The sequence below is a fragment of the Erythrolamprus reginae genome, chromosome 2 (assembly GCF_031021105.1).
Source record: "Erythrolamprus reginae isolate rEryReg1 chromosome 2, rEryReg1.hap1, whole genome shotgun sequence".
Lineage (NCBI taxonomy): Eukaryota > Metazoa > Chordata > Lepidosauria > Squamata > Dipsadidae > Erythrolamprus > Erythrolamprus reginae.
In genome coordinates, this window is record NC_091951.1 from 273228480 (window position 1) to 273256318 (window position 27839).

General features: G+C 37.5%; 1 protein-coding gene across 1 annotated transcript in view; it reads right to left on the minus strand.

Moving 5' to 3' along the window:
- Positions 1-6147: 6147 nt before the first annotated feature.
- Positions 6148-27839, minus strand: part of LOC139162381 (transient receptor potential cation channel subfamily M member 3-like) — a 262448-nt gene continuing 240756 nt past the window's right edge. The window contains exons 6-7 of the mRNA XM_070742666.1: positions 22066-22237; positions 6148-6326 (exon numbers count right to left, since the gene is read on the minus strand). Coding sequence (XP_070598767.1) covers positions 6148-6326; positions 22066-22237 — 351 coding nt within the window. The remainder of the gene's footprint in view (positions 6327-22065; positions 22238-27839) is intronic.

Sequence of the window (27839 nt, forward strand, 5' to 3'; positions counted from 1 at the left end):
GAGAGAAACCAGATTTTCCCCATCTTTCTTTGCAATACACAGCTGTGGAGGTATGGGCTTCCCTAAATATGCCCATGTTACTCCAACACTCCGCAGTCTGCATTGGCTGCCGATCAGTTTCCGGTCACAATTCAAAGTGTTGGTTATGACCTATAAAGCCCTTCATGGCATCGGACCAGGATATCTGCAAGACCGCCTTCTGCTGCACAAATCCCAGCGACCGGTTAGGTCCCACAGAGTTGGCCTTCTCCGGGTCCCGTTGACTAAACAATGTCATCTGGTGGGACCCAGGGGAAGAGCCTTCTCTGTGGTGGCTCCGACCCTCTGGAACCAGCTCTCCCCAGAGATCAGGATTGCCCCCACCCTCCTTGCCTTTCGTAAACTTCTTAAAACCCACCTCTGCCGTCAGGCATGGGGGAATTGAAACATCTCCCCCTTGCCCATGTAGTTTTTGTGTATGATTTGATTGTGTGTTGTTTTTTATATATTGGGGTTTCTTTTTTTGGACTTTTTAATCTAAAACTGTAACCTAGATTTTTAAACATTAGATTTGTTACTATGTATTGTTCTTCACCATTGTTGTGAGCCGCCCCGAGTCTGCGGAATGGGGCGACATATAAATCCAATAAATCTAATCTAATCTAAAGTCATTTCAAGACACAGAATCAATTTTTTCAGCAAACTATCCAGCCTTGGACAGTGGTGTCCTTCAGAAACAGCTATTTCTTGGTAAACAATTGATAAGGACTTAAGGAGACAACTTTAAAATGACCACTGTAAAGTGACAAAAGTTAAAGTTATTTTTAATGCAATTATATACATTCATTTCAAACACTTGGAAAAGATATTCCCCCATTTACATCTATATCTGATCCAGCATAATTTACAAATATATTAAGATATACTGTATCTTAAGGTCATGGTTCAATTTTCAATGCTTCTGAATTAGGAATTCACACAAACATGTTTGTGCATGAAGTTTGTTTGTTTGTGGGTACATATGCTTTCCCTAGCTCTTGGCATTCCTTAAACTGTGTTCTTTCAGATTTTGGATCTCTATTTCTATTTGGGATTCAAAGCAGCGACAGCAAAAATGAAGGGAATCGCAGCGAGGGGAGCCTCAAGGAAATCACAGCATCGCAAAAACACAGAATACCAGAGGTGGGGTTTCCCATCGAGGGGAGCCTCAGGGGAATCCCAGCAGCACAAAAATGGGCGCTTCGCTGACAACAGAAGTCCAGAGGTGGGGTTTCCCATCAAGGGGAGCCTCAGGGGAATCCCAGCAGCACAAAAATGGGTGCTTCGCTGGCAACAGAAGTCCAGAGGTGGGGTTTCCCATCGAGGGGAGCCTCAGGTGAATCCCAGCAGCACAAAAATGGGTGCTTCGCTGGCAATAGAAGTCCAGAGGTGGGGTTTCCCATCGAGGGGAGCCTCAGGGAAATCCCAGCAACGCAAAAATGGGCACTTCACTGGCAACAGAAGTCCAGAGGTGGGGTTTCCCATCGAGGGGAGCCTCAGAGAAATCGCAGCATCACAAAAACACAGAAGTCCGGAGGTGGGGTTTCCCAGCGAGGGGAGCCTCAGGGGAATCCCAGCAATGCAAAAATGGGCACTTTGCTGGCAACGGAAGTCTGGAGGTGGGGCATCCCAGCGGTGGTGGCTTGGGTTCGTAAGGTGTAAATAGTTCGGAAGAAGAGGCAAAAAAAATCTTAAATACCAGCTTCGTTAGATAAGGCATTTGTAAGATGAGGTACCACTGTATTTAGGATTGCAGATCACATTTACTTGTTTGAAGTAAGAATATTTAGGACTGAAGATGACATCTATAACAGTATAAAGCATATCAAGCAAATAGATTTGTCAGTTGTCCCAGGATATTGAAGCAGAAAAATAGGCTATAAATATTTCATAAAGATTGAAAAGTAAATAAAAAAATAAACATGCATCAGTCAAACACTAATGAAGCTTGACTTGTTGCAACACGATGTTGGACGCATTGAAAAGTAATTTATTAGCAGTATATGAGATGGGATGAAAAAGGTGTATCGGTATTCTTTGTGCCACTGAGGGGATGCAATTTCCTTTATGAGGTGTGCATTACTTGTTTCTTCCAAAGTCACTTCCATTTGCCACTAGATAAGCCAGAAGGATCTCAAAGCAATTTTGTATGTAGGTATATGTGTGTCTTTGAGTCAATGTTGACTGCTAGCAACTGCATGGAGCAACGTGGGTATTTTTTTTGGCCACTGCTTTCTTTTTATGGCTGAGAAGAAAAATGATGGGACTAAAGTCACCAAATGCTCCACTTCTGCGTCTAAGACAGGAGTAGAATTTAAGTCTCCCTGACTGTCCCTGGGTACCTGTTAAAAAAAACCATGCTGGGAAAATTCTTAAATTATCGAACGAATCCCTTGTGATACCAAAATGCATTTTAACAGGAAGGAAATGAATATTTAAAAATATTCCTTCGGTTCTTTTGAGATATACTTGGGCCTGAATTATGAAAACTTAGTGGATATTAGAAGCAGATGTAAATTAAAATGAGGAATGGCAAATATGCCAACTTTAGCTACTGGAACATTAAATAAATAATCTTTTGATCCAGCAGAATATATATTCAGTGAGACCTTTCCCAAAACTCTTTAGGGGATGCAGTTTACAGGACTTGCAAAAATTCATTCTTTCACTTGGAAGACTGATTTTAAGTCAGACAGACCTGAGAACAAAACATTCTTGTACAATACCTGCTTTCTTTGCTATGGGATATCCAGCAGAAACAGATGGCAGAGATGGCATCTTTCTGCCTGACTTAGAAATTTCTTTTGAATTGATGTCCTATGTCAGACAAGATAAGTCTTTCCACACTAAATTGCACTATGGTCTTTCAGCTATGATTCCTGCTAAACTGCAATGACCAGATGCATTTGGGAATCTGGTCTGTGTCCAATCATAAATTATTTAGTAGGCTGTCACCAGATAACTTCCAAGTTTTGTTTTGTTTTGTTTTGTTTTTGGGGGAAAACGGTAGACGCTGCCAAATCTTAGCTGCTGTTAAAATACATTTTACTGATAAGATTAGTCAGTACACTGGATTATGAATTTACTTAATCTTCTGCACATCCTTTTCTCTCCTTTACATTTTGCAACTTTGTTCTTCCTCCAAGTTTCATGTTCTTCAGAGCTAGAAGGTCAGGGAGGATACATATATTTTATATTATATTTTATACAGATACAATTACACATATTTTTCTATATATGCCCATCCTGCTCACTGAAACTGGACAACCCCATCACTATGTCTGATAGGATCCATACCTTAGAAACAACCACAAAGACCCAACAAACAACCATAGAAAGCATTGAAACAAAATAGAAATATAACTACTGGCATGCCTAGAACCACATTTTACATCCTTGGAAAAAAAAAATCCAAGCACAGAAAAATGTAAACCCAACAAACCAAATACCCAACACCACTCTATCTCCTCCCCAGCTCAACCACAAGAGCCTACCAACACAACCAATGACATCTTAACAATAGTCAAAGACGCCATCGAAGACGAGCAAAAGCATCATAAAGTAATCCTATTTAGACTAGAAGAAAATGATGAGTATGCAAAAGTATACAATATCGTTGTTGTGAGTGAGCCTAGATCAATGATAGTGAACCTTTTTTCCCCACGTGTGCCAAAAGAATGTACGTGCGGGTCATCACGCATGTGCAAGTGCCCACACTCATAATTCAATGCCTGGGGAGGGTGAAAACTGCTTCCCCTACCCCCGGAGATCCTCTAGAGGCCAGAAACAGACTGTTTCCCAACATCTGCTGGGCCCAGTAGGCTCGTGTTTTGCCCTCCCCAGGCTCCAAAGGCTTCCCTTATGCAAACCATTACAAGCCCTGAAGATATCAGCAAAGTTTCCAGAAATGGTTCTGAGCAGAAGTATGTAAAATGAATGGTATGTAAAATGAGTCCAGCAAATGACAATTTAGTTACACTATAAACTCCATTGCCAGAAACAATACCAATCATGACAAACTTAGATCCAGACTGGATCTATCTCTATTTCAATGCATCCACTGCCATAAACTCTGCATGAAACTCAAAAGACAACTAGATCTAGGTGAAACAAACTTATACATAGGTCTAGGTGAAACAAACTTATGCAAACTTATATATAGATTACCACGCTGAATGCAAGACCCACAATCCATCCCACAACATCCAATCCACCCCCCCCAACAACAAACTAACATCCCACACACCACCAGGCAAATCTAGGGGAGCCTGCCCCTTACTTCCTCAATCCAATCCAATATTAATCTCAAATGCAAACCAATCAATGCAAGAAGTTTAATTAACAAGATGTCTGAATTCCTCCTACTAAACACTAACACCTTTGATATTATTTTTGTCTGCCAAACATGGTTAAATGGATCCCTCCCTGACTCTATCATCACAGCAAGAAACTACCTTGTCTCTCCCGTAGAGGAGGCAGAGTAGCTATATTCTACAAAAAGACACTAAACCTAAAAAATATCCATGTTACACATGATCTCATCCTTCCTGAAACCATCGTCTGTGACCTATCCTTAAATGCCACACTTTGCTTCCTACTTTGTTACAGAACTCCAGACTACATCATCACACACGCAAAAATATTAACTTCACTACTAACGGGGCAACCTCCTCCCCATACCCACTTATCTTTCTTGGAGACCTCAATCTATCTCACTTTAACTGGACCAAAAATGAATGCATGGCTGAAACCATCCATACAACCCTATACAATGATGTTACCAATCTGGGACTCAACCAACTAGTAACGAACAATACTAGACTCAACAACTGCCTCAACCTCCTGCAACTGCAAAAGCGCAATTTATGAACTACAAATAAAAGAATCCTTTTCCAACAACGACCACACCATGATTGACCTCAGCCTCAATCTACATCATTGCAAGAATCATGCATAAGTGCACCAGTGTGCCTATCGTCCCTTTCCTAATGTTTCCCTCTTATTAGTATCCATCTCATATATGTAAACAGCATTATGTCTATGCATAGTACCAATACATACTTGACTAAATAAATAATGAAAGGAAACAAACAGATTTGCAGAAAATAAAGAGCATCAGTCTTACAGTGATCTGCAATGTAACAGACAAATTCTTCATGCATATCTGCACAATAATTTGACCATATGGTTTGAATTGTGAAAAACATATGATTGAGCACATGGGACATTTAAATGTACCAAGAGAATAAGGATAAGGAGGAAGATTATGGCTAAAGATTTTTCCCAAGCACTGCTTTATTTAGGTTCATTTTTGAACACTGCAATAATCTCTTCAAAGATTTTTCCACACCTGCTCCATTTTTCTTAATACACCAAATCTGAATGTTTGTACCTTTCAGCAAAAAGATGTTTAAGATATTAAAAGAGAATACTTGATGCTGCTTATTCTAAGCTGAAGAACTATAAAGTATGGGTGTGTGAATATGGAGCATGTGGGTTAAACCTATGGTCTTTTGAATAGTATTGAACTGTATTAAATAGTATTAAATAATATTAAAATGAACCTAGTATGGCAGGCAGTACATAAGAAAAATGATTATGCTGCTATTTCTGAAATATTTAAATATGACGGGCTTCAAGAATGGTGGAAGGTCTTAAGCATAAAACGTATCAGGAAAGACTTAATGAACTCAATCTGTATATTCTGGAGGACAGAAGGAAAAGGGGGACATGATCGAAACATTTAAATATGTTAAAGGGTTAAATAAGGTCCAGGAGGGAAGTGTTTTTAATAGGAAAGTGAACACAAGAACAAGGGGACACAATCTGAAGTTAGTTAGGGAAAAATCAAAAGCAACGTGAGAAAATATTATTTTACTGAAAGAGCAGTAGATCCTTGGAACAAACTTCCAGCAGACGTGGTAGATAAATCCACAGTAACTGAATTTTAACATGCCTGGAATAAACATATATCCATCCTATGATAAAATACAGAAAATAGTATAAGGGCAGACTAGATGGATCATGAGGTCTTTTTCTGCAGTCAGTCTTCTATGTTTCTATGTTTCTATGACAATGACTGAGTTTGCAAAGAAATATTTATATGAACACAGAGTTCGGCTAATAGACTTACCCTCCTTCTTCTGAGTATTTGTGACCAAATGCAAGGATGTCAGATGCTCGGCCACTCCCATCACACACTACAACTGGAACTGGGGGTGTATCACGCAGATATTCCAGGACGATGGAGATGACATTGGGTCCACCTTCTACAATGAGGGCCACTACTGGTACTCCTTGACCAATCCCTGTTAAGAAATGAACAAAAGCAAAACAAACAAAAAAGCAGGCAAATCAAATAAAAATGCACCAATAAAAACTGAAATTACCATCAATACTACTTTGCCTAAACAACATTAACAAAGGTATGTGTAAACTGTATATTTGCCTTAAAGTGCATAGCATCCAAGTTGGGTCTTTGCTTTTTAAATGAAGTTCGCTATGAAATGAGGAGGGAGAAAGAAAAACGTAGCCGCCTTCTCCCCACATTTTAATTCTTGGCCATAACTTTCTAAATTACAAGTAAGTCATATCTGAAAGAGATACAGGGCATCTGTACAATATCATCATAAAACATGAAAGTTCTGTTGTATTTCAGAAAGAATATATGGGTTTTATAGGAATGTAATCCATGAATGCAAAAAAATATTATTTATTTTTGATAGAATCAATAGCGCTGAATAAATAAGTTCCATGTTTTACATATTTTTTAGAAGAGAATTTAACACAATTCAAAGTGTTGGTAATGACCTTTAAAGCCGTACATGGCATTGGGCCAGAATACATCCGGAACCGCCTTCTACCGCACGAATCCCAGCGGTCGATAAGGTCCCACAGAGTTGGGCTTCTCCGGGTCCTGTCGACCAAACAATGTCATTTGGCGGGCCCCATGGGAAGAGCCTTCTCTGTGGCGGCCCCGGCCCTCTGGAATCAACTCCCTCCAGAGATTAGAACGGCCCCCATCCTCCTTGTCTTTTGCAAACTACTCAAGACTACTTTGTCGCCAGGCATGGGGGAGTTAAGATATTTCTTCCCCTAGGCCATTACAAGTTATGCATGGTATGTTTGGTTTTTATAATTAGGGTTTTTAGTTGTTTTATTAAATTGGATTGTTACATGTTGTTTTTTACCATTGTTGTTAGCCGCCCCGAGTCTGCGGAGAGGGGCGGCATACAAATCCAATAAATAAATAAATAAAATAAATGCAGGAATTCTATGACAGGTATTAATTAAGGCTACTTTCTGACAATTATAACTTATAACCAATCTATATCGGTGGGCATGTGAGCTCAGGACTGGCATGCATACATGTGCCAGCTAGCTCATTTTCGGCCTTCTGGGCCCACTTGGAGATAGGAAACATCCTGTTTTCAGCCTCCAGAGGAGCTCTGAAGCCTGGAGAGAACAAAAAAAGGAACTTCTGGTTCAACCAGAAGTTGGCAAACAGAACATTTCCAGCCTCCAGAGGATCTCCGGAGGGGGTGGGGAAAGCCAATTTTTTACTCTCCCCAAGCTCCCCAGGCTTTCTAGGAGCCTGGGGAGGGCAAAAATGCCCTTCCCCACCTCCCAGAGACCCTCCAGGGGACATAAATGGCCCATTTCCCAACTTAGTTGGGCCTCGGGCCTCAGGAGGGAGGTTGTTTCCACCTTCCCCAGCTCCTAGAAAGGCTCTGGAGCTGAGGAAGAGGAAACTTGGCAAATGGACCATTTTCTGCCTCTGGAGGGCCTCTGGGGGCGAATGGAGAAGGCCTTTTTCACTGTTCCCAGACTCCTAGAAATGCTATTGTGTGCCAGGACTTGGGGGTGGTGGTGGAAACACATGCATGCGGGGAGGGCCTCACATGGGATTATGGGTGTAGACATGTGCGTGCGCCCCCCCCACTTTTGGCACGTGAACCAAAAAATGTACACCATCACTGACCTATAATAATGATCCCATGTAATTGATGCAATAATTTATCTAGATTATTATTGTGGAAGCATTCCCATAAACAAAATATTGCTTTTGAAATGTAGTTGCCATGAAATGTGGAGGGAAAGACATATTATAACATATAAACTTCAATCTAATACCACTGAGAAGCACCTAAATCAGGGGTGTCAAACTCAAGGCCCGAGAACCAGATCCGGCCTGCGGGGTGCTTAGATCTGGCCCATAGGCCCATCCTGGAAACAGCAAAGGATTGGCCCATGGTGTCCCTGCCAGTGAAAAGAGAGCTCAGGAGGGCTGCAGGAAGCCCTCTGAGCTCTGTTTTTACTGACAGAGAGTTACAGGAAGCCAGGTGATAAAGCCTTTCAAAAACCAGCACTTTGAGTAGTATAACACTTTAAATATATTTAATGACATCACTTCAATGTTGAGTGATTATCTTTTAATTTTTTAAAAAACTCAGAAAAGCTTCACATTTCATGTATCAAAACTCTTTTACATACAATTTTCTCTAAGTTTCTAATCTGCTTTTCCTTGTTGGCTTTTATATAAATTTAGTGGTGAAGGATCTTGGGTATTTTGGACCGGAGGTTTAGGCAATATTTCTGATAATTTCAAAGCATGTTTCTCTTCCCACACAGCTAACAACTTGGATTTATCTGTATCCAGCCAGCTCAAGGATAGCTGGCAGCTCGAATGACAATGACTAATCGCACTACCTCCAGCTAATGTGAAGATTTGCATTTTTAGAATGACTTGGAAGGAGGGGCTGTGTCCTAGGACTGGCCTGAACCTAAAGCTTGCCCTGCATGTATTTATTTATTTGCACCTAAATGAAAATGAAAGAAAAGCAGGTTGCCCGCCCTGATGTGTTCTGGTTGACTATCTCTCACAGACCTTTCATTAATTTTGAATTTGGGCTTATTCACCTTAATCAGCCATTTTTTCAAAAAAGAGAAGTGAAAGCAGAAACCTATCAGTCAGAAATACTGCTCAAAGAAATAAAGGGAACACTGAAATCTGCACTTCTATTCTACTAGTTTTTCTCATCATTCCTATCACCCATTTCCTCCCATGTTGACTATATGACTGTAACTTGTTGCTTATATCCTAAGATTTTTATTAATATTGCTTCTACATTGCTTATTTGACCCCTATGACAATCATTAAGTGTTGTACCACATGATTCTTAACAAATGTATATTTTATTTTATGTACGCTGAGAGCATATGCACCAAGACAAATTACTTGTGTGTCCAATCACACTTGGCCAATAAAATTCTATTCTATTCTATTCTATTCTATTCTATAATACATCCTAGATCTGAATGAATGAAATATTGTCATTGAATACTTTGTTCTGCACAAAGTTGAATGTGCATGTGAAATTGATTGTCAATCAGTGTTGCTTCCTAAGTGGACAGTTTGATTTCACAGAAGTTTGATTTACTTGGAGTTATATTGTGTTGTTTAAGTGTTCCCTTTATTTTTTTGAGCAGTGTATATCACTGGGCCATTCACAATAAAAGATAGCAAACCCTCTATCTCATATATAAGGCATTTGTAAGGCCTTGATTTACTTGGAGTTATATTGTGTTGTTTAAGTGTTCCCTTTATTTTTTTGAGCAGTGTATATCACTGGCCAATTCACAATAAAAGATAGCAAACCCTCTATCTCATATATAAGGCATTTGTAAGGCCTTGATTAAAACTTCAGCTATTTAGAGATAATTTCCATTTAGGATTTTCTCTGTAGGATTTAAAACTTATGCATATATACATTACATATATTATTTCCATTTTATCTTACTTTCTACAATATTATCCAGTTGGGTTAAGCATACATTCCAGAATCGTTGGAAGTCAAGCAGCAAACAAGTTTAAATAGGTCCTACTCTTTTCATCCTATACATCAATGACCTCTGCGATAATATCGCAAGCAACTGTGTGCTCTTTGCCGATGATGTGAAACTTTTCAACACCACTGACAACACACTCACTCTCCAAAAAGACCATGACTATGTTTCAGATTGGTCTAACATCTGGCAACTTCGAATCTCAACCAACAAATGCTCTACCCTCCACATCGGCAAAAAGAACCCAAACCTCATATATGAACTAAACAAACAAATTCTCACAGCAAACCCACACTCAGTAAAAGACCTCGGAATACTAATTTCAAATGACCTAAGTGCTAAAGGCCACTGCAACAATATCGCCAAAAAGGCTTCCAGAGTTGTAAACCTGATTCTACGTAGCTTCTGCTCTGGCAATCTCACACTACTGACCAGAGCCTACAAAACCTATGCCAGGCCCATCCTCGAATATAGCTCATCTGTCTGGAACCCTCACCACATCTCAGACATCAACACTCTCGAAAACGTCCAAAGATATTTCACCAGAAGAGCCCTCCACTCCTCCACCCGAAACAGAATACCATACGAAAACAGACTAACCATCCTGGATCTCGAAAGCTTAGAACTGCGGCGCCTAAAACACGATTTAAGTATTGCCCACAAAATCATTCGCTGTAATGTCCTTCCGGCCAACGACTACTTCAGCTTCAACCGCAACAACACAAGAGCATGCAACAGCTTCAAACTCAATGTTAATCGCTCCAAACTTGACTGTAAAAAATATGACTTTAACAATCGAGTCATCGAAGCGTGGAACTCATTACTGGACTCAATAGTGTCAACCCCCAACCCCCAACATTTCTCCCTCAGACTCTCCACGATTGACCTCTCCAGGTTCCTAAGAGGCCAGTAAGGGGCGTACATAAGTGCACTGATGTGCCTTTCGTCCCCTGTCCAATTGTCTTTCCTTTCCCTTTTATCATATATATTCTTTCCTTCCCACCCACTTCTCTTCCTCTTTACTTCCTATCTTTACTTCCTATCTTTTATATATCACTTAATGTCTATTCTCTTTCATATGTATTGTATATTGGACAAAGAATAAATAAAAAAAGAAAAAAAAAGAAAAACTTTTCTTTAATTTCCAGAAATCAGACCAAACTTGGTGCTGTGAAAATTTTATATGAAGCCAGAGAGACTAACATTAGCTGACCATTATTTTTGTGGCTATTGAAAAATATAAAGAAATAAATTGTAACTATGAAGCAAGTTATATAATAACATTTAATGTTCCTTTTTATTTATACAGTACATACTTGTAGCTTGTATTACATGTAATGTCCAGTAGGGGAGAAATGACACTTTTTAGTGAATAATTTTCTCTAACAAAATATTCTGATTGTTTTGATTTTCCAGTGCCATAAAAATGCTCTTCTGATGTCCGGTTCCATTTATTCCAATCTCTGAAGAGATTGCTTTTGCCTGCATTGTATTAGGGATTCACAATAATGGCTTCAGAGAAACTGCAGTTCAAGAATGCTGTGTGAAATGAGTTTAAAAGGCTCAAAGCATTTTTGGTTTTGATGCTAGATTTTTAATGACTGGTTGCTTATTGGACTTTGAACTGCACTCAAAAGATTTGGGTCTAGTTTCAATTTGGCAATATTGAATCTTAAATACAAAAGATTAATGGATCTTCACTTTTTATTGTTCTCAGTTGCATACATTGTATGCCTGTTTATGACATCCCAGAGCAGGAAGATAAGCGTCTGCACCAGCGGTTCTCAACCTGGGGTCAGGTCCCCTTTGGGGGTTGAATGACCGTTTCACAGGGGTCACCTAAGACCATTGGAAAAGACATATTTTTACAATACGACCAATCAGGCGTTTACAGTGGGGGTGTTCCTCTGACCTTTCTGCCAAACATCTTAAACTCTGTTGGGAGAATTGGCGCTAGACTTATGGTTGGGGGTCACCACAACACGAGGAACTGTATTAAGGGGTTGCGGCATTAGAAAGGTTGAGAATCACTGGTCTACACAAAAGGAAGATGAAGTTTCCCTTAAAAATACTTACTTCTGAAAGGTAAAAGTAATCATATATGCACTGAATAGAATTTCACCGAGAGCGAGATCTCTAAAACATACATGATTGTGCAGATGAAGCCCCTCTTAGGAAGTCCATTGCAACTTATTTCCCTTCCTGCTCTATTAATTAAATAATTGTGCTCATATGCCGTCCAACTCCCAAAGGACTCTGGGCAGCTTCCAACAAATAAGAACAATTAATAAAAGAAGCACAAAAACATTTAAAAAATCCCACTCAAACATACATACTCTCTATTGAAGACCATCTACTCAATAAGGTAGCAAGTTGGATCAATGCTCTTGTCCGCCTTCCACTTGAGTGGAAGTATACTATGGCATAGTGACTGAGCAGGATTGAAAATTTAAGCATGCTTATTTGGCAGGAAGAGATGTTGACTTCAGTAGGACTCGGTAGAGTGACTGAGTCCATAGATTTGTGCTGATCCCAACATAAAAACCTGTTAAGCCTTCTGTAGGCCCATTCATTTCCTGTCTAGTCTCATCAAAATCATGTCCTCTCTATTTCTTTTTTTCCCTGTCCTTTGTTGTCTGTTTCTCCTCCTTTATTGTTCTTTGCATAGGAGTAGAAAAATATGTGACTCTGCCTTGCCTATAATAAGTGAAATACAAAATTGTTTCTGTGCCGATGAGAAAAAAATTGCCTTATTTTATAGGCAGTTTATTTTAATCAGTAGATAATTCAATTTGCTGGGTTTTTTCCTTCTGGTCTTTCCTTCTTTTTTTTTGAGAATGGCTTTTGGGCAATATGTATATACGTAGATACTGTGTGCAAATACATGAACAAATGTGTTATATTTATTTATGAGAATATCTAGAGATTTGATTTAATCTTTAATGGACAGGAAGCTAGATATTCCATATGGTTTTCATGTGGACTTATACCTTTTATAATACTTTTTTTCTCTTTATAATTTTCTTTTTTGACTATTTTAAATTTAGAATTGTCTTTATTTTGAGCAAATGTTGTAGCATCAAACTGACACTTCATCATGAATATGGAAAACACTGATGCTTCCAAAATTTTCCTGTTTAACTTCTAAAAATACACTTAGAATATATACTGGCTCCAAACTAAAACTGCAGAACAGCCTGACAGGTAAGCAAATGACAAGAAAAAAGGAAAATAGAAAGAAAGGAGGAAAAGAAGAATGGCAAAAAGAAACTAAGAAAGTTGATGCATTGTGTTTTATGAGGATTACTGTTTCAAGTTGTTAGATTCAGTGTCTGACGGCGTCACCAGGATCTGTGCCATCTTGTATGTTTGTGGCCTGCAATATGTTAGGAAGAAACATTCTGTTTCTGTTGTCTCAGTTCCTGAAATTGTTTGCCTTCGGAAACAATCGGAAACAAGACATATTTGGATTGAAGAACGTTGGTGCTGAAGTTTGGTTTGCCATCCTTTGGTTTGGCCGGAGGAGTCAGAGCGTGCTTCTAAGATCCCCGTGGATACCACAAGGTGCCTTTGTTCTGTGGTTCTTCTTCTACCACCTTCGTCGCCAGTGTTACATTCAAGTATAAATGAAGAGGCGAGTCACAGGAACAGTTCAGCACTTTTATTGTCTATCAGTTAGAACTAATCCGGACTGCCGGCAGGCTGCAGAGAAGTCCCTTTTAAGGGCTTTCCTGAAGCCTGCTAACCATTGACAACTGTTTATTTCTGCCACCACTAGAGCAGCCAATCAGTGACAGCTATGCAAATTTATACTCTGTCCGTCAGTACGTAATACCAGTCATTGTCACACATACAATAAAACACTTAATATATGTTAGGTTGTGTTCTGCCGGCGTGTCCCAACCGCCCGTAATTATAGGGTAATTAGTCCAGAAAGACACACACCACACAATAGAAGGAAAACCAAAAGTCTTTATCAACAGAAAAGCAGAAAAAACTCCCTTTTAAAATGTCAAAGGGATTTTCTGATACACACAAGGCACAGATTAAATGCAATCCAATTTCTCACTCAGTAACTGGGAAATTGAGTCCAATTCCAAAGTCCAGAAAGTCCACACACAGTCTTGAACAGGGAAACAGCAAAACCATGATCTTGACGAAACTATGAATCAGATAAACTTCCACAAGGCTAAATCAGCACGCTGCTCTTTTTATCTGTAGCACTAATTACAGCAGCCCCACCCAACCACAGGTGGCCTCACTTATCTCCTGTAATAATCCTTCAGTTGTTGTCTTTTATGCATCACTCTCCGCATGCGTGGGTCTGTCATAAGTTCTTGTTCAGAATCCAGGGATGATAAGGAAGATTGATCTCCTCCTGGGCTGTCTGCCAAACTCCCCTCTTCCCTGTCACTCACGCTTCCTTGGTCAGAGGAGACTTCGTCGGCAGATTCTATCGGAAGCAAAACAGGCCTGTGGCATGTGGATGTTTCCCCCACATCCACATTCCTTGGGGCAGGAGCTGGGCCAGAGCTAACCACAACAGGTTGGATCCAGAGTTTCTATTATCTCTTTCAGTTCCATTCATAACATGTCAGGCAACAAAAAATGTTTTTCTCCACTTTTGAATCATAGAAGATTTTATGGGACACATGAACTTTGAGGGAAGGAGCAAATGGAAATGCACCCCTGCATTCAGTAAAAGAAAAGGTCCCAGGAGCCTTTTATGGATCCATCCCACCATGTGAATGACATTACCTTCAGCCGATTCCCCTCTCCCCATCCCACCCCCAAAAATCACAATGTAACCTGGAAGTTTACAAATCACTCTATTTAACCTGCCTGTCTGTTACTACTTTTGTTCTTTGGATTAAGATTCAGCACAGTCATCCACATTCTATTCTAACTATGTCAAATCCCAAGGAAGCACCCAGGGCATAGAAATGTATTAACTATTGAACGGAGCATGAAAAAAGAAAGATTGAGACAAAAGCAAATGAGCATTCCGATGCATTTGATGATAGTGCAATGATCAGAGAAGATGCTGGTGATGACAATTGAACGTCCCTTTGCCTTCCCAGCCCCCTTCATATATCCTCAGGCATAGGATGACAAAGGGAAGTCCACAGGTCACATGAATAGGTACTGCAGACAGTTTACAGTGTTAGAATTTTCCACTTGTTTTAATTTTCCCTACATTCTTCTCCAGTTCATTTTCTATTCTTATTGAGAATGAATAAACTTAGTTTTATAAATTTACTTATAATGGACTGCAATATGCTACCCATGTTAACATAGACATTTAAAATTTGTGCAAATCAATCAATATGGGGATTACCTAGTTTGTGTAAATAATGCAAAATATTTTGTGCTTATATATATATAAAAAACAAAGGCACCTCATGAAAATATCTTTTATATGATTCAGTAAAATGTATAATTTTTGGGTGTGTGTGTGTGTCTCTGTAACTCAGTGTCGATTCCAAAAACCAAGCAAACTTTCAGACTTTTCCAAATACAGACCTATTTAGAAGAATGCAAAACATTTTCTGCTGGAAATATGCATTTACAGTATTAATATTCCTAATTAGAGCCAGGATTTGGATTCATTTTTTTTAAAAAATGGTCCTTTCTATGTACAGTAGGGAGTGCTCATATAACCCTTGTCTTCAGTTTCTTAAATAGCTTTTTTTTTTTTTTGCAGGATGACATGCTGCCTTTCATGGCCATTGAGCAGTGATGGGCTACCAAAATTTTTACTACCACACTGTGAGCATGGCTTATGCATCTTTCAGTGCAAATTGGGTGCTTTGGGGTAGAGCTCCAAATTTTGCTACCGGAACTGCGTTCCTGACTGTTCCCGTAGGAGCCCATCACTGTCATTGAGTGATCCCCAATTAAGATACACCTGGTTAAAGGTGCTGTTCTGTGCCAGCTCCCCCTAAACCCTTTGAAGTCATTTTTACTTTTGAATCTGAACTGCAACCTCACTCTGTTGTTTATTACAAGATCATAAAAAGGCAGTTTATTATTTTAAGACACGAAGCACACAAATAATAACTGCAAGGGAAAATGGAATTTTATAGAAAAAAATATACTATGTATGGAGCTCAGATTGTTTGAAAGATTTGTTCTGGAGCCACCTGAACAGTGTATCATTCTTTAACTTTATAAAGGGTAGAGATGTTATTGTACATTATTTCTCATGATAACTTCTGTCATTGCTAATTTTGAAAAAAGATCAGCAGATATAAAATATACTAAAGTCCTTTTCAGTTCTCTTCTGTTCCTTATTGTTTTGCCAGATTTTGCTCTCATTGTTGCAAGCATAATTTCATCAGCTTTAAGCACTATCAATTTAAGATGAAAACTGGCATTTTCAAAACTTTTAACATTTTGCCCAGTACCAAATTCTGTGTAGTAGAGTGGATTTGGAAATATGAAAACCACCTAGCCTTTATACATATAGTATATCAATAGTTCTAAGATAATATGTCAATCATAAAATTGTACCATGCATATTGATTATAATTACTAGGACCTTTAAAGATATTTATGGGAAAAACAAGTGCAACCTTTTCTATGGAAACATTTATTTAGGAGATTTTTGAGAAATAGGATCCTTAGGAAGATTGTTGGATTGCTTGTTCTCAATACCTTTTAAACTGGATAGGTATCCACTGATGATATTAAAACTATTTTTAATTGGGCAGAATGTCAAACTAACCCTTTCAAAATGCAATTGTAGTGCAAAACCAAATTAAAACAAGTATAGGTTTAACATTACGTTACTCAAATACAAATGGTGTGATTTTATTTATTTATTTATTTTGCTAGAGCAGTTCAATTGTTACAAATGCCTTCAGAAGGCTACCCTGTTCTCTTTTTTCCCTTCATAATACAAACACATGAAGGCCACACATTTAAAACTATCATTATTTCTCTATTTTCCCAATAGGCTTATTGTTTTCTAGCAGCTGTCCAAGGAGAAATGCATTAGCCACTTTCTCCTGAGAACAAAGAACAGTGATCATAAAATAAAACTCCATGGTTTATCTGGTGGTTGGCTTCTTATTTATGATTATTACTCTTGGATACAGAATACTAGAATGAACATACACAGTTTGAATATTTCTGTGAGCTCAAGGTTCATGTACACATCCCTTCATTTTTTTGTTTTGTGTCATTTTGTATATTTTGGCAGAAAAGAAAGTAGAAATAATATATAACAATTGAGTATTAAAAATAATCACATAATGAAGGGATCATTTATAAGAGCAATTGTGCAATGAAAACAGTTGTTAGACTATGCAGAAGTACCCAAACTTGGCAACTTTAAGACTTGTGGACTTCAACTCCCAGAATTCTCCAGCCAGCATAGCTGGCTGGAGAATTCTGGGAGTTGAAGTCCACAAGTCTTAAAAGTTGCCAAGTTTGAAGACCTTTGTAGAGGGTAGAATATTTCAGCTATTACACACATTGTGAATCAATAATGATACTGCATCAATATTGGTACTGTGTTATATAACCTTGCTATTAGAGAATTTTCTCTAAACAATTTTCTTAGAAATTATTAAATAGACGCTGACACTGAATTGCCATATTGGTTCTATATGAATGGAGCAGCTTATTTATATCACTATAAAGAAATATTTTTTTCAGGCAGAAAGAGAGGCTTTTACATAATGAGGATTTAAATAATTTGTTACATTTCTTAATAAAGGAAAATGTAGCGTGACCACAGGCTAATGTAAAATGTGTACATATTTTATATGGCCTATTTTCTGCAATTATACTTGTAGGTTTGGGAGAATCAATTACCTTTCTTCTCAGATAATACTGAATAAAAACTTTATTATCTAATAAATATTTATTAGATTATAACATTATTATTAACATGTAAATTAAATTAATAAATAATATTATTTATTAATTATATTATCATTTAGGTGTTAAATGTTGGGACTCCATGGTAGTCTGCAAAGTGCAACAAGACAGATGAATATACAATAACATCTTAATAGACCTAGTTATACTTACTGAGAAATCTATACTACAGTAGCACATACTGTAACTTGTAATAGATATTACAACAATATAATGCAGTAGAAATTAATCAAAACCAAGAAAATAAGGAACTCATACTTTTAACTTGTCTGCTTTTTGAGGTCCTGCACTGTTTCTAACAAGTATGTTTTGGATTTAATATTGCACAGTCAAATTCTGAGCATAAAGATAAGTAATAGAGAGGGGGGAAAAATACACTACTCCAATATAAAAATTAAATTTGGCTGGACCCAGGGGAAGAGCCTTCTCTGTGGCAGCCCCGGCCCTCTGGAATCAAGTTCCCCCAGAGATTTGAATTGCTCCCACTCTTCCTGCCTTCTGCAAGATGTTGAAGACCTATCTATGTCACCAGGCATGGGGGGGACTAACTGTCTCTCCCCCCCCCTACCTTTTTTCTGACTGTAATACATGAAATGGTGTGATTGTGCAGTAACAATTGTTTTTAATATTTATGGGTTTTAAATTTAGCTTTTTAAATCTAATATTGGATTTGTATTCTGCATATTGTATTATTGTTATTGTGAGCTGCCCTGAGTCTTCGGAGAGGAGCAGCATACGAATATAAATAAATAAATAAATAAATAAATAAATAAATAAATAAATAAATAAATAAATAAATAAATAAATAAATAAATAAATAAATAAATAAATAAATAAATAAATAAATAAATAAATAAATAAATAAATAAATAAATAAATAAATAAATAAATAAATAAATAAATAAATAAATAAATAAATAAATAAATAAATAAATAAATAAATAAATAAATAAATAAATAAATAAATAAATAAATAAATAAATAAATAAATAAATAAATAAATAAATAAATAAATAAATAAATAAATAAATAAATAAATAAATAAATAAATAAATAAATAAATAAATAAATAAATAAATAAATAAATAAATAAATAAATAAATAAACAAATAAATAATAAATAAATAAACAAATAAACAAATAAATAAATAATAATAATAATAATAATAATAATAATTTGGGAAAGGTTGGTAAAAATATATCAAAACCAGTGACAACACTCAGCTTTTCTCTTTAAAAAGCATGTAATAGAAAATAGGTTGTATATAGTTCTCACTATAGATTAATTCATAATGTGTGTATTAGGCTATGAAATTGAGGAAATCAAGGTGAAACGGAAAATGCAAGTATGGTCTTGATACAAAGAATAAGAACAGGAATGCAAAGTAAAGGAATCTTTTTCACAGCCAAAAGACCAGAATGAAGCATCAACAGTCTCATGCGTCGGCAGCAGAAATAAATGGTTTCATTTCCAACAATCCCAAACAGAGCATGTGACAAAATGCAGCTGAAATCTAGTGTCCTATTAACTCCAACCCTTCTGTCTTTGCAATGTGACATCATGACATCAATGTGGAAAGACTGAGCTTGTTAAGTGACATCGTGAAGCAAACTGTCATTCTAGCTAGAAAAAGCCTATAATTGCTTAAGATCTTCTTTGTATACAGACCTTGTCGTTGTTTTTTCATTTAATTGATGGGAACAAAACATTTTAGATTGATCTAGATTTAGGCTTGTCTTTAATTTACTCAGTGAGATCTGGACTAAATGAAAAGGGCTATGTACCAAGAACAAATAATATCATTTTAATTTTTCCAGGGCGTTTTAAGTAAATATGCAGTAACAACATAGATGACAGCTTGAGCTCTTTCTTGTAAATCTTGTAAAATGTTATCATAGGTGGGGAACTCTATCCATTGCTGTAGTTTAACTCACCATTCTTCTGGCTGTCTAGGAACGCCAGAACTTTCCCTTGGGTAGCATTTCTAGACAATCATAGGTTTCCTATCCTGGTCTAAACAAAATCAAGACTGTTCTTGCTGCAAAGTCATTAGACTTCAACATGTTAACATTTTGGAAATTAGCTTAAGTGTAGCAAAAGTAGCTGAACTTAGAAAACAGATAAACCAAGAAAGACTGAAAAATCATATTGTTTATCAGACTTATTTTTCTCAGCTTTCCCTGATTTTCATTGTGACATAATTGATTGACCTCTCCAGGTTCCTAAGAGGTCAGTAAGGGGCGTACATAAGTGCACCAGTGTGCCTTCCGTCCCCTGTCCAATTATCTCTCCTTTATGTCATATATCTTTTCTTCCTTTCATATATCTTCTCCTCTATTTTTATATCTTTTCTTCTATCCTTTTCTTTATATATATTACTACATGTCTATTCTCTTCAATATGTATTGTGTATTGGATAAATAAATAAAATAAAATAAAATAAAATAAAAAATAAAATAAAATAAAATAAAATTCTAGATTTGACATCCTTTTAGCATTCTTCCTATTCCTTTCTGTTATTTACTTAGGCAATAACTTCTTTCCCTGGTTCTTGGACTATGATTTGAACATTCATTTTTTAATTTGTTTTCTTCTGTTTGCATATGTGTGACATTTGTGAAGTCATCCTAATGAAATTCTTTAGCAAGGCCAGAAATTGAATAAATATATATATAAAAGCAATTAATTACAGGTGCATAATGTAGTGCGAATGTCAATTTCCACTACATCCATTATGTGGTAAATGAGAAACGAACTTCCCATGGGATCAGAAGTAAACTGGAATGTTTGGCCATAATTTATATTTAGTTACAGTTAATATAGTTTATTTCTCCTCATTCCCTTCCTTTCTCCCTTCTCGTGGTTTCTGATCCAGAATTGCAGCAAATGGTATAAGCAGGCACTTCATTTAAAATTTTAAGCAATACTAATTTATTTTGTTTTACAATGGAATTCAGGTAGTCCTCAATTTATGACCACAGTTGGGCCCCAAATTTCTGTTGTTAAGCAAGACAGTTGTTAAGTGACTTTTGCCCCATGTTACAACTTTTTTTGCCACAGATGTTAAGTAAATCATTAAAATTGTTAAGTTAGTAACCTGGTTGTTAAATGAGGCTTCCCCATTGACTTTGCTTGTCAGGCAACAGGTGATCACATGACCCTGGGACACTCCAACTCCTCATTTGGACAGGGAGCCTCTCCTTACAGTCACTCATGCCCTCATCACTTTGAGGCTCGATTACTGCAATGCGGTCTACATGGGGCTACCTTTAAAGAACGTTCAGAGACTGCAGTTAGCGGCGAGAGCTGTCATGGGTTTACCAATGCATACCCACGTATCACCTTCACTCCGTGAGCTGCATTGGCTACCGATTGGTCTCCGGATGCAATTTAAAGTTTTGTTTTTATTACCTATAAAGCCCTACATGGCTTAAGACCAGAGTACTTTCACTGTTGTTCTAACTTCAAACAGTTATTAAACGAATGGTTGTGAGTTGAAGACTACCTGCATCTCTTTGATACGTTTACTTTTTTTTTCATGAATTATAATACTAATTTTAATTTTTAGCTATTGCATGTATTGTTGTATTTTAATAACTTGATAATTTAGGGATGTCATTAGTAGGTCATTTACAGAGCATTTTTCATAATTCAGTCATTTTTCGCATTATAGTATTTGTATTTTATTGCTCAGTAACATTGAACTCTATTATACCATGTTCAATTCTGGTTAATGATGGTAATAAAGATATGGATGGTACAATATGTGTGTCAGGCCCAAAGCCATTATGTGAAGTTAGAGGCTTTGGCCTGCCACAGTTAGCAGCAATAGGGAAAAGGGGGAGAGAGAGAGGGAGAGAGGGAGGGAGAGAGGGAGAGAGAGAGAGAGAGGGAGAGAGAGAGAGAGAGAGAGAGATAACAACCACACATTCCCTTACACAAGGTCAACTGAACAAATGAAGAAGCCAGTGAATCCCTGCACCGGATTGGTCCACATGATTGCACTTGTGGGTGTGGGGATGTGAGATGAACCTTAATCTTGATGGAGAACTGAAGAGAATTTAGTGTTGGAATGAGGTTACTAATCCAACATGGTGATGCTAATAAATCGAACCTTGTGTGAGAGAGCACAGGAGTGGAATGTGATTTATTTCTCAGATGCTATTTGGTTCGTTGACAATATGTGTACATAAAACTGATCCATCATTACTGGAAGAGATAATTAAATACTATTTCAAACAACAATCTTTGCACAATTGCTGTTCAATTTTGATACCATGTTTGTAAGAAGAAGTAGAAAGTGAACTGCTCACTTGTATTTATCTTCTGAAGGGAGATATGCTTTTCCAACTGTCTCCGAAGCTTAACTTCTGCACCGTATTTTCCTGTGGTTCCATTATCAGCCAGAATAAAATGAGAATGCATACTGTTCAGTACTGTCAGCTTGCTCATTGGATTGGACATTGTTTGATAAGGTCGGACTACCTGCATTTGTGAAAAAAAGAAAATATAATCACAGATTGTTGTAGTAGCATGGAAATCCTGATAAAGTCTAGTATTGAGATAACAAGCCAAGACCAAGCTTCTGAAATCAATTTCCAAGCATTTCTAAAATTCAAATACTGTTGGAGATTTTCCAACTTACAAAATCAATAATAAATTACTTTCTAGATATAATAGTAGAAAAGTGACATAAATCTTTTAAAATCTTATTTAAAAACAAACCTAACCAACCACTGTGAAATTTGATTCCATGTAAGTATTCACAAATTGGATTTATTCATGTTATGATGATGGAAACTGAGAAATAGAATTCCAGTAATATTATCTGTTTTTCAGTTTTAAAAAAGACTATAAAATGGGCAGGTTGGCAGGCAGAATATGGCCCATGTGTTGACATTGTGTAAGTATATATACCAGTCATCATCATGTCATTATGTAAGAATATCATTTGTGCAATGACCTCATATATATTGTTGTGGCTTGCAAATGCTATTTGAAGAACGTATTTATTCAATTTCCATAGCCACCCCACTCAACCAAGACAGTGTGAGGCTTACAATTCTAAAATTATAAAAATTAAAAACATGAAAACAAAACTTGCATACAAATAAATAGACTTGATTAGCTGTGATCAGATGTTTTGGACTAACTCTCATCACTTCCATGTCATGGCCAATGACTCTGGGAATTTCAATCTAACAATTCCTTATAGATGCAAGTCATCAAGTTACTTATTCCTTGTCAAAAATATAGAGACTAAAGTAATGAACTTTGCTGCTGGTTTTTCTGTTAACTACTTCTTTTATATAAATATGGTAAATAAATATATGACAAGTCAAACTGGTTGTAAATAAATGTAGACGTTTATAAATTCCTGGTCTGATTTGCAAGAGGAGGAAGTTATCATTGTTTCAATATATTAATCCATATTTAATTAAGGGAGACAATATATGCATATATGTTTTTATTTTTTGTATTTTTAATGCTCATTTTTAATGTACATAACGTACATAATGTATATAATGTATATAATGTATATAATGTACATAATGTACACACGTGTGCGCATGTACAGCTTACAGGGAACAATGGTTACTGTACACCATTGTTTTGGATTTAATTCTTATTTTCTTTTTGTTGCTTAGTCCAATAAAAAATTAGATGATGGCTAAATAAGCATTAAACATCTTTAGAGCATTTTTTTGTAATAAATCAGATTCTTGCTGCTGCTGCTGATGCAGTCAGGTGGTAGGGAAAGCAAGTAGAATGCTTGGCTGCATCGCTAGAGGTATAACAAGCAAGAAGAGGGAGATTGTGATCCCGCTGTATAGAGCACTGGTGAGACCACATTTGGAATACTGTGTTAAGTTCTGGAGACCTAATCTACAAAAAAATATTGATAAAATTGAACGGGGTGAAAGACGGGCTACAAAAATGGTGGAAGGTTTTAAGCATAAAACTTATCAGGAAAGACCTAATGAACTCAATCTGTATAGTCTGGAGGACAGAAGGGAAAGGGTGGGCGTGACTGAAATATTTAAATGTGTTAAAGGGTTAAATAAGGTTCAGGAGGGAAGGGTTTTTAATATGAAAGTGAACACAAGAACAAGGGGGCACAATCTGAAGTTAGTTGGGGGAAAGATTAGAAGTAACGTGAGAAAATATTATTTTACTGAAAGAGTAGTAGATGCTTGGAACAAACTTCCAGCAGACGTGGTTGGTAAATCCACAGTAACTGAATTTAAACATGCCTGGCATAAACACATATCCATCCTATGATAAAATACAGGAAATAGTATAAGGGCAGACTAGATGGACCACGAGGTCTTTTTCTGCCGTCAATCTTCTATGTTTCTATGGTATAATAATAATTTAGTTGTTAATTCACTACTACCACCACTTATTTTGCTACCAATAACAATGTAGGCTTTGCTGACAAAAAAAAAAAAAGGAACAAGAGAGAAGAGAGAATATTGCATCCTGTGGATTGATAAGTACATTACTAGACAATTCAAATCCTTCTGGTACATATAAGGCTTTAGTAAAGATTTCATTTTGTTTCTGTCTTCAGAATTCTCAGATGCTCATATAATCCATTGCTATTTCCAAGTTCAAGGAATAGATAAAATGTGTTTTCTACTATATAGGATGAATTAATCTAAAATTGTAGTGTCACAGAATGTACAGATTGGGATAGACCTTGGAAGTCATCTAGTTCAACTCCCTCTGCAGTGCAGGGATCCATTTTATATAGCATATAGCAAAGACTACCATGCAGCTTATTTATTTTCCCTTAGACTATCCACGATTGACCTCTCCAGGTTCCTTACAGGTCAGTAAGGGGAGTGCATAAGTGCACCAGTGTGCCTTCCATCCCCTGTCCAATTGTCTCTCCTTATCTCATTTATCTTTTCTTCCTTTCAAATATGTTCACCTATACTTTTATATCTTTTCTTCTATTCTTTTCTTTATTTATATTATTACATATCTATTCTCTTCAATTTGTATTATGTATTGGACTAAATAAATAAATGAATGAATGAATGAATGAACGAATGAGCAAAGGCGAATTTGCAGCCAATTGAGACAGTTGGTTTCATTGTTGAATAGTAATTACCATTAAGATTGGTTCTTCTGTCACATCCAACCAAAAATAATTCCCTTCTAAAACTATTATATCTTGAAGAGCTTCAGAAAGAGCTCCAGGAAATTCTATCCCATCTTCCACAAGACAGCCCTTGAACACACATCTATTGTGTCTTCTTGCAGAATTCTCTTCTCAGATAAAACATGCCATAGGTGGCTTCACATAATTCAACAACCAGTTCGCCTAGAATAAAATATGTGACGGGTGGAATTGGCTGAATCCCACCTCTGAAACATGCCTAATACCTCCAAGGATTCCTCATAAGCTTTCCCTTCTCTTTCCCATCTTGGTTGCTTTTCTCTCAACATTTTATCAATGTTTTTATACAAATACAATGCTGTTCTGCCTGGCTGGCTGGCCACCCAACAAGGCAATATACAAACACACACACATACAGACAGACAGACAGAAGCTTGCAAAAGGCAAAGGTTTCTTTATGTACAAAATTGAATAAAAACCACAGCAACTGCACAAGTAATGCTGATTTATGAATCCAAGGGTCAGGGTTAACGACTCAAGCTGGCCAAAAAAGTCTCTGACTTACTTCAGCCAATTACTCACTTGGCTTGCGTGTCAGAATTCCAAAATTGTCCAAAGGAAAAACTAAACCACGAAGCATCAATGTCTCTCTCTCAAATCCAAATGATAATTTCCCACACTGCCTTTTGCAGCCCTTCCCTTTTTAACCCTGCTGTGGCTTCCTTGATTGCTGACAGCTGTGCTGTCTGCGTTTGCGCAGCTGCTCCTGGTGTCCCAGCATTCTACGCACCCTGACATTTAGGATGGGATCATCCATCACCCCTTCCTTGTGTGACTCAGATGAGGCTCTAACTGGATATCCTACAGGCTCTGCAGGTCTCTGTCTCACTTTACACATCAACCTCTCTGTCTCCTTCACTGTCTGACTCCTTGTTAAGCCAGACAGGTCTTCTTTGATCTGACGGACCCAGCTCCTCTGAATCAAAATCAGTGACCAGAGGAGCTGGCCCTGAGCCAACCACAACAAATGCTAGAAATGGACACCATATTCTAGATGCAATCGGACCAGTGCTAAACAGTAACAACGGCTTTTCTTAACCTTGATCCCACTTTATGGGTGAATTATTGAACAGTAAAGTTGTTCCTATCACCTTTACAGTGTTTCATTTTTTCCTAATAGGTTTCTGCCCATTATTCCAGTTTGCCAACATGCCCTCAGATTAGGATAATTAGGATAAAGTGTTTGTTATATTCTGATTTATAGAATAAAGTAGTACATCTTCTAACTTCTTCTTGTAATCATTTACAAATAAGTTGAATGACACAGGGTATAAATGAAATCTTGCAATACACTAATCCAGAACTTTCTCCAGAACCACAAACATACACTTATTGAGCACTGCTGTTCAATCTCTATCTGCATCCACATAACATACCATAATTAACTCATGTTTTCTTCTCATCTCTATTAAAATCTTGGAGAGATCTTTGTTGAATGCTTTGATTCGAAAGAAATGTTTTCACATGATGATAAACATATGTATGTAGTACATAATGGTTTTACATTACAGTGATCCCTCGATTTTCGCGGGTTCAAACTTCGCGAAATGGCTATACCACGGTTTTTCAAAAAATATTAATTAAAAAATACTCCACGGGTTTTTTTCTATACCATGGTTTTTCCCACCTGATGACCTCATACGTCATCACCAAGAGTCACTTCTCTCTCTCTTACTCTCTTTCCTGTCATTATCTGCTTCAATCATTTTCTCATTTCTCTTTTTTCTCCCCTTTTTTCTATCATTTCTCTCTCTCTCTCTCTCTCTCTCTCTACCTTCCACTCTCCCCCCTCTTGCTCTCGCTCTCTCTCTCTTTCTCCCTCTCTCCTTTCTATCTCGCTCTGTCTGTTGCTCTCTCTGTGTGAGAACGCCTGCCCCGCCTCTCTTGCAGCCCCCTCGCTGACAGCTGGGAAGAAAGCGCTCTCAGCTAAGGGACTGCAAGAGGGGTGGTGCAGGCATTCTCAAAGCGCTCAGAGTGGCTAGCGGCCAAATGAGGAGGACGAGAAGCCGTAGCTGCCAGCGCTGCTGCAGGAGGACCCGTGCCCCAAGAAAGCCGGTGAGAGGGGCGGATCGGGCGGGTGGGGGTAGCAGCGAGGGGGCTGGAGGCGCTGGGGGGGTGGGGGGGGCGACATTCAAAACAATCTTTGCCAGCCTCTGCACTTTTGTCGCTCCCCGCCCCCAACTTCAAGCCTGGCTCCTTGCGTGGCCTTGGAAAAAGGTGCGCGGGGGTAGTTTTTGGCTGTTCATAGCCAAAAATGGTGTTTTTACTTCCGCATCTCTACTTCGTGGAAATTCGACTTTCGTGGGCAGTCTGGGAACGCAACCCCGCAAAAATCGAGGGATCACTGTACTAATTTTTTATTACAAAGTGCCAAGAATAGAATTCAGGTTTGGATTTCACCATAAGTGATTTATGTTTTGTCTTTATTTCATACAGGTCCTATTTTCCCTACAACAATAACCCCAAGAGGTGAGTTGGATGGGAACAGCATCCAAAGTCACTCAACTGTCTTTTTTGCCTAAGGAAATGCTACAATTTACAATCTTGCACTTTCTAGCCCAGCTCTTACCTTCTCTATCAAACTGACTCTCACAATTTAGCACTGGTCTAATATTATTTTAAATTTAAGGTTCCTGAATAATTTCTTCTCCAGCAAAGTATTTGGTAATGCATGCCTGTGCAACTTGTGAGCTGTGAGAAATATGATTAGTTCAAAGTGCAGGGCTACAGCATTCTAAAGCCGCAAATCAAAGGCAATAAAACAATTTCTGACAGAGAGGATGAAAAGATAGATTTGCTATTATCCTTCTCCCATTTAAAAAACAAAACAAAACAGGCGATATCAACTCCATTACAGGAGAAATGGAGAACACAGCTGTTAGGTACCCAGGAGAAATG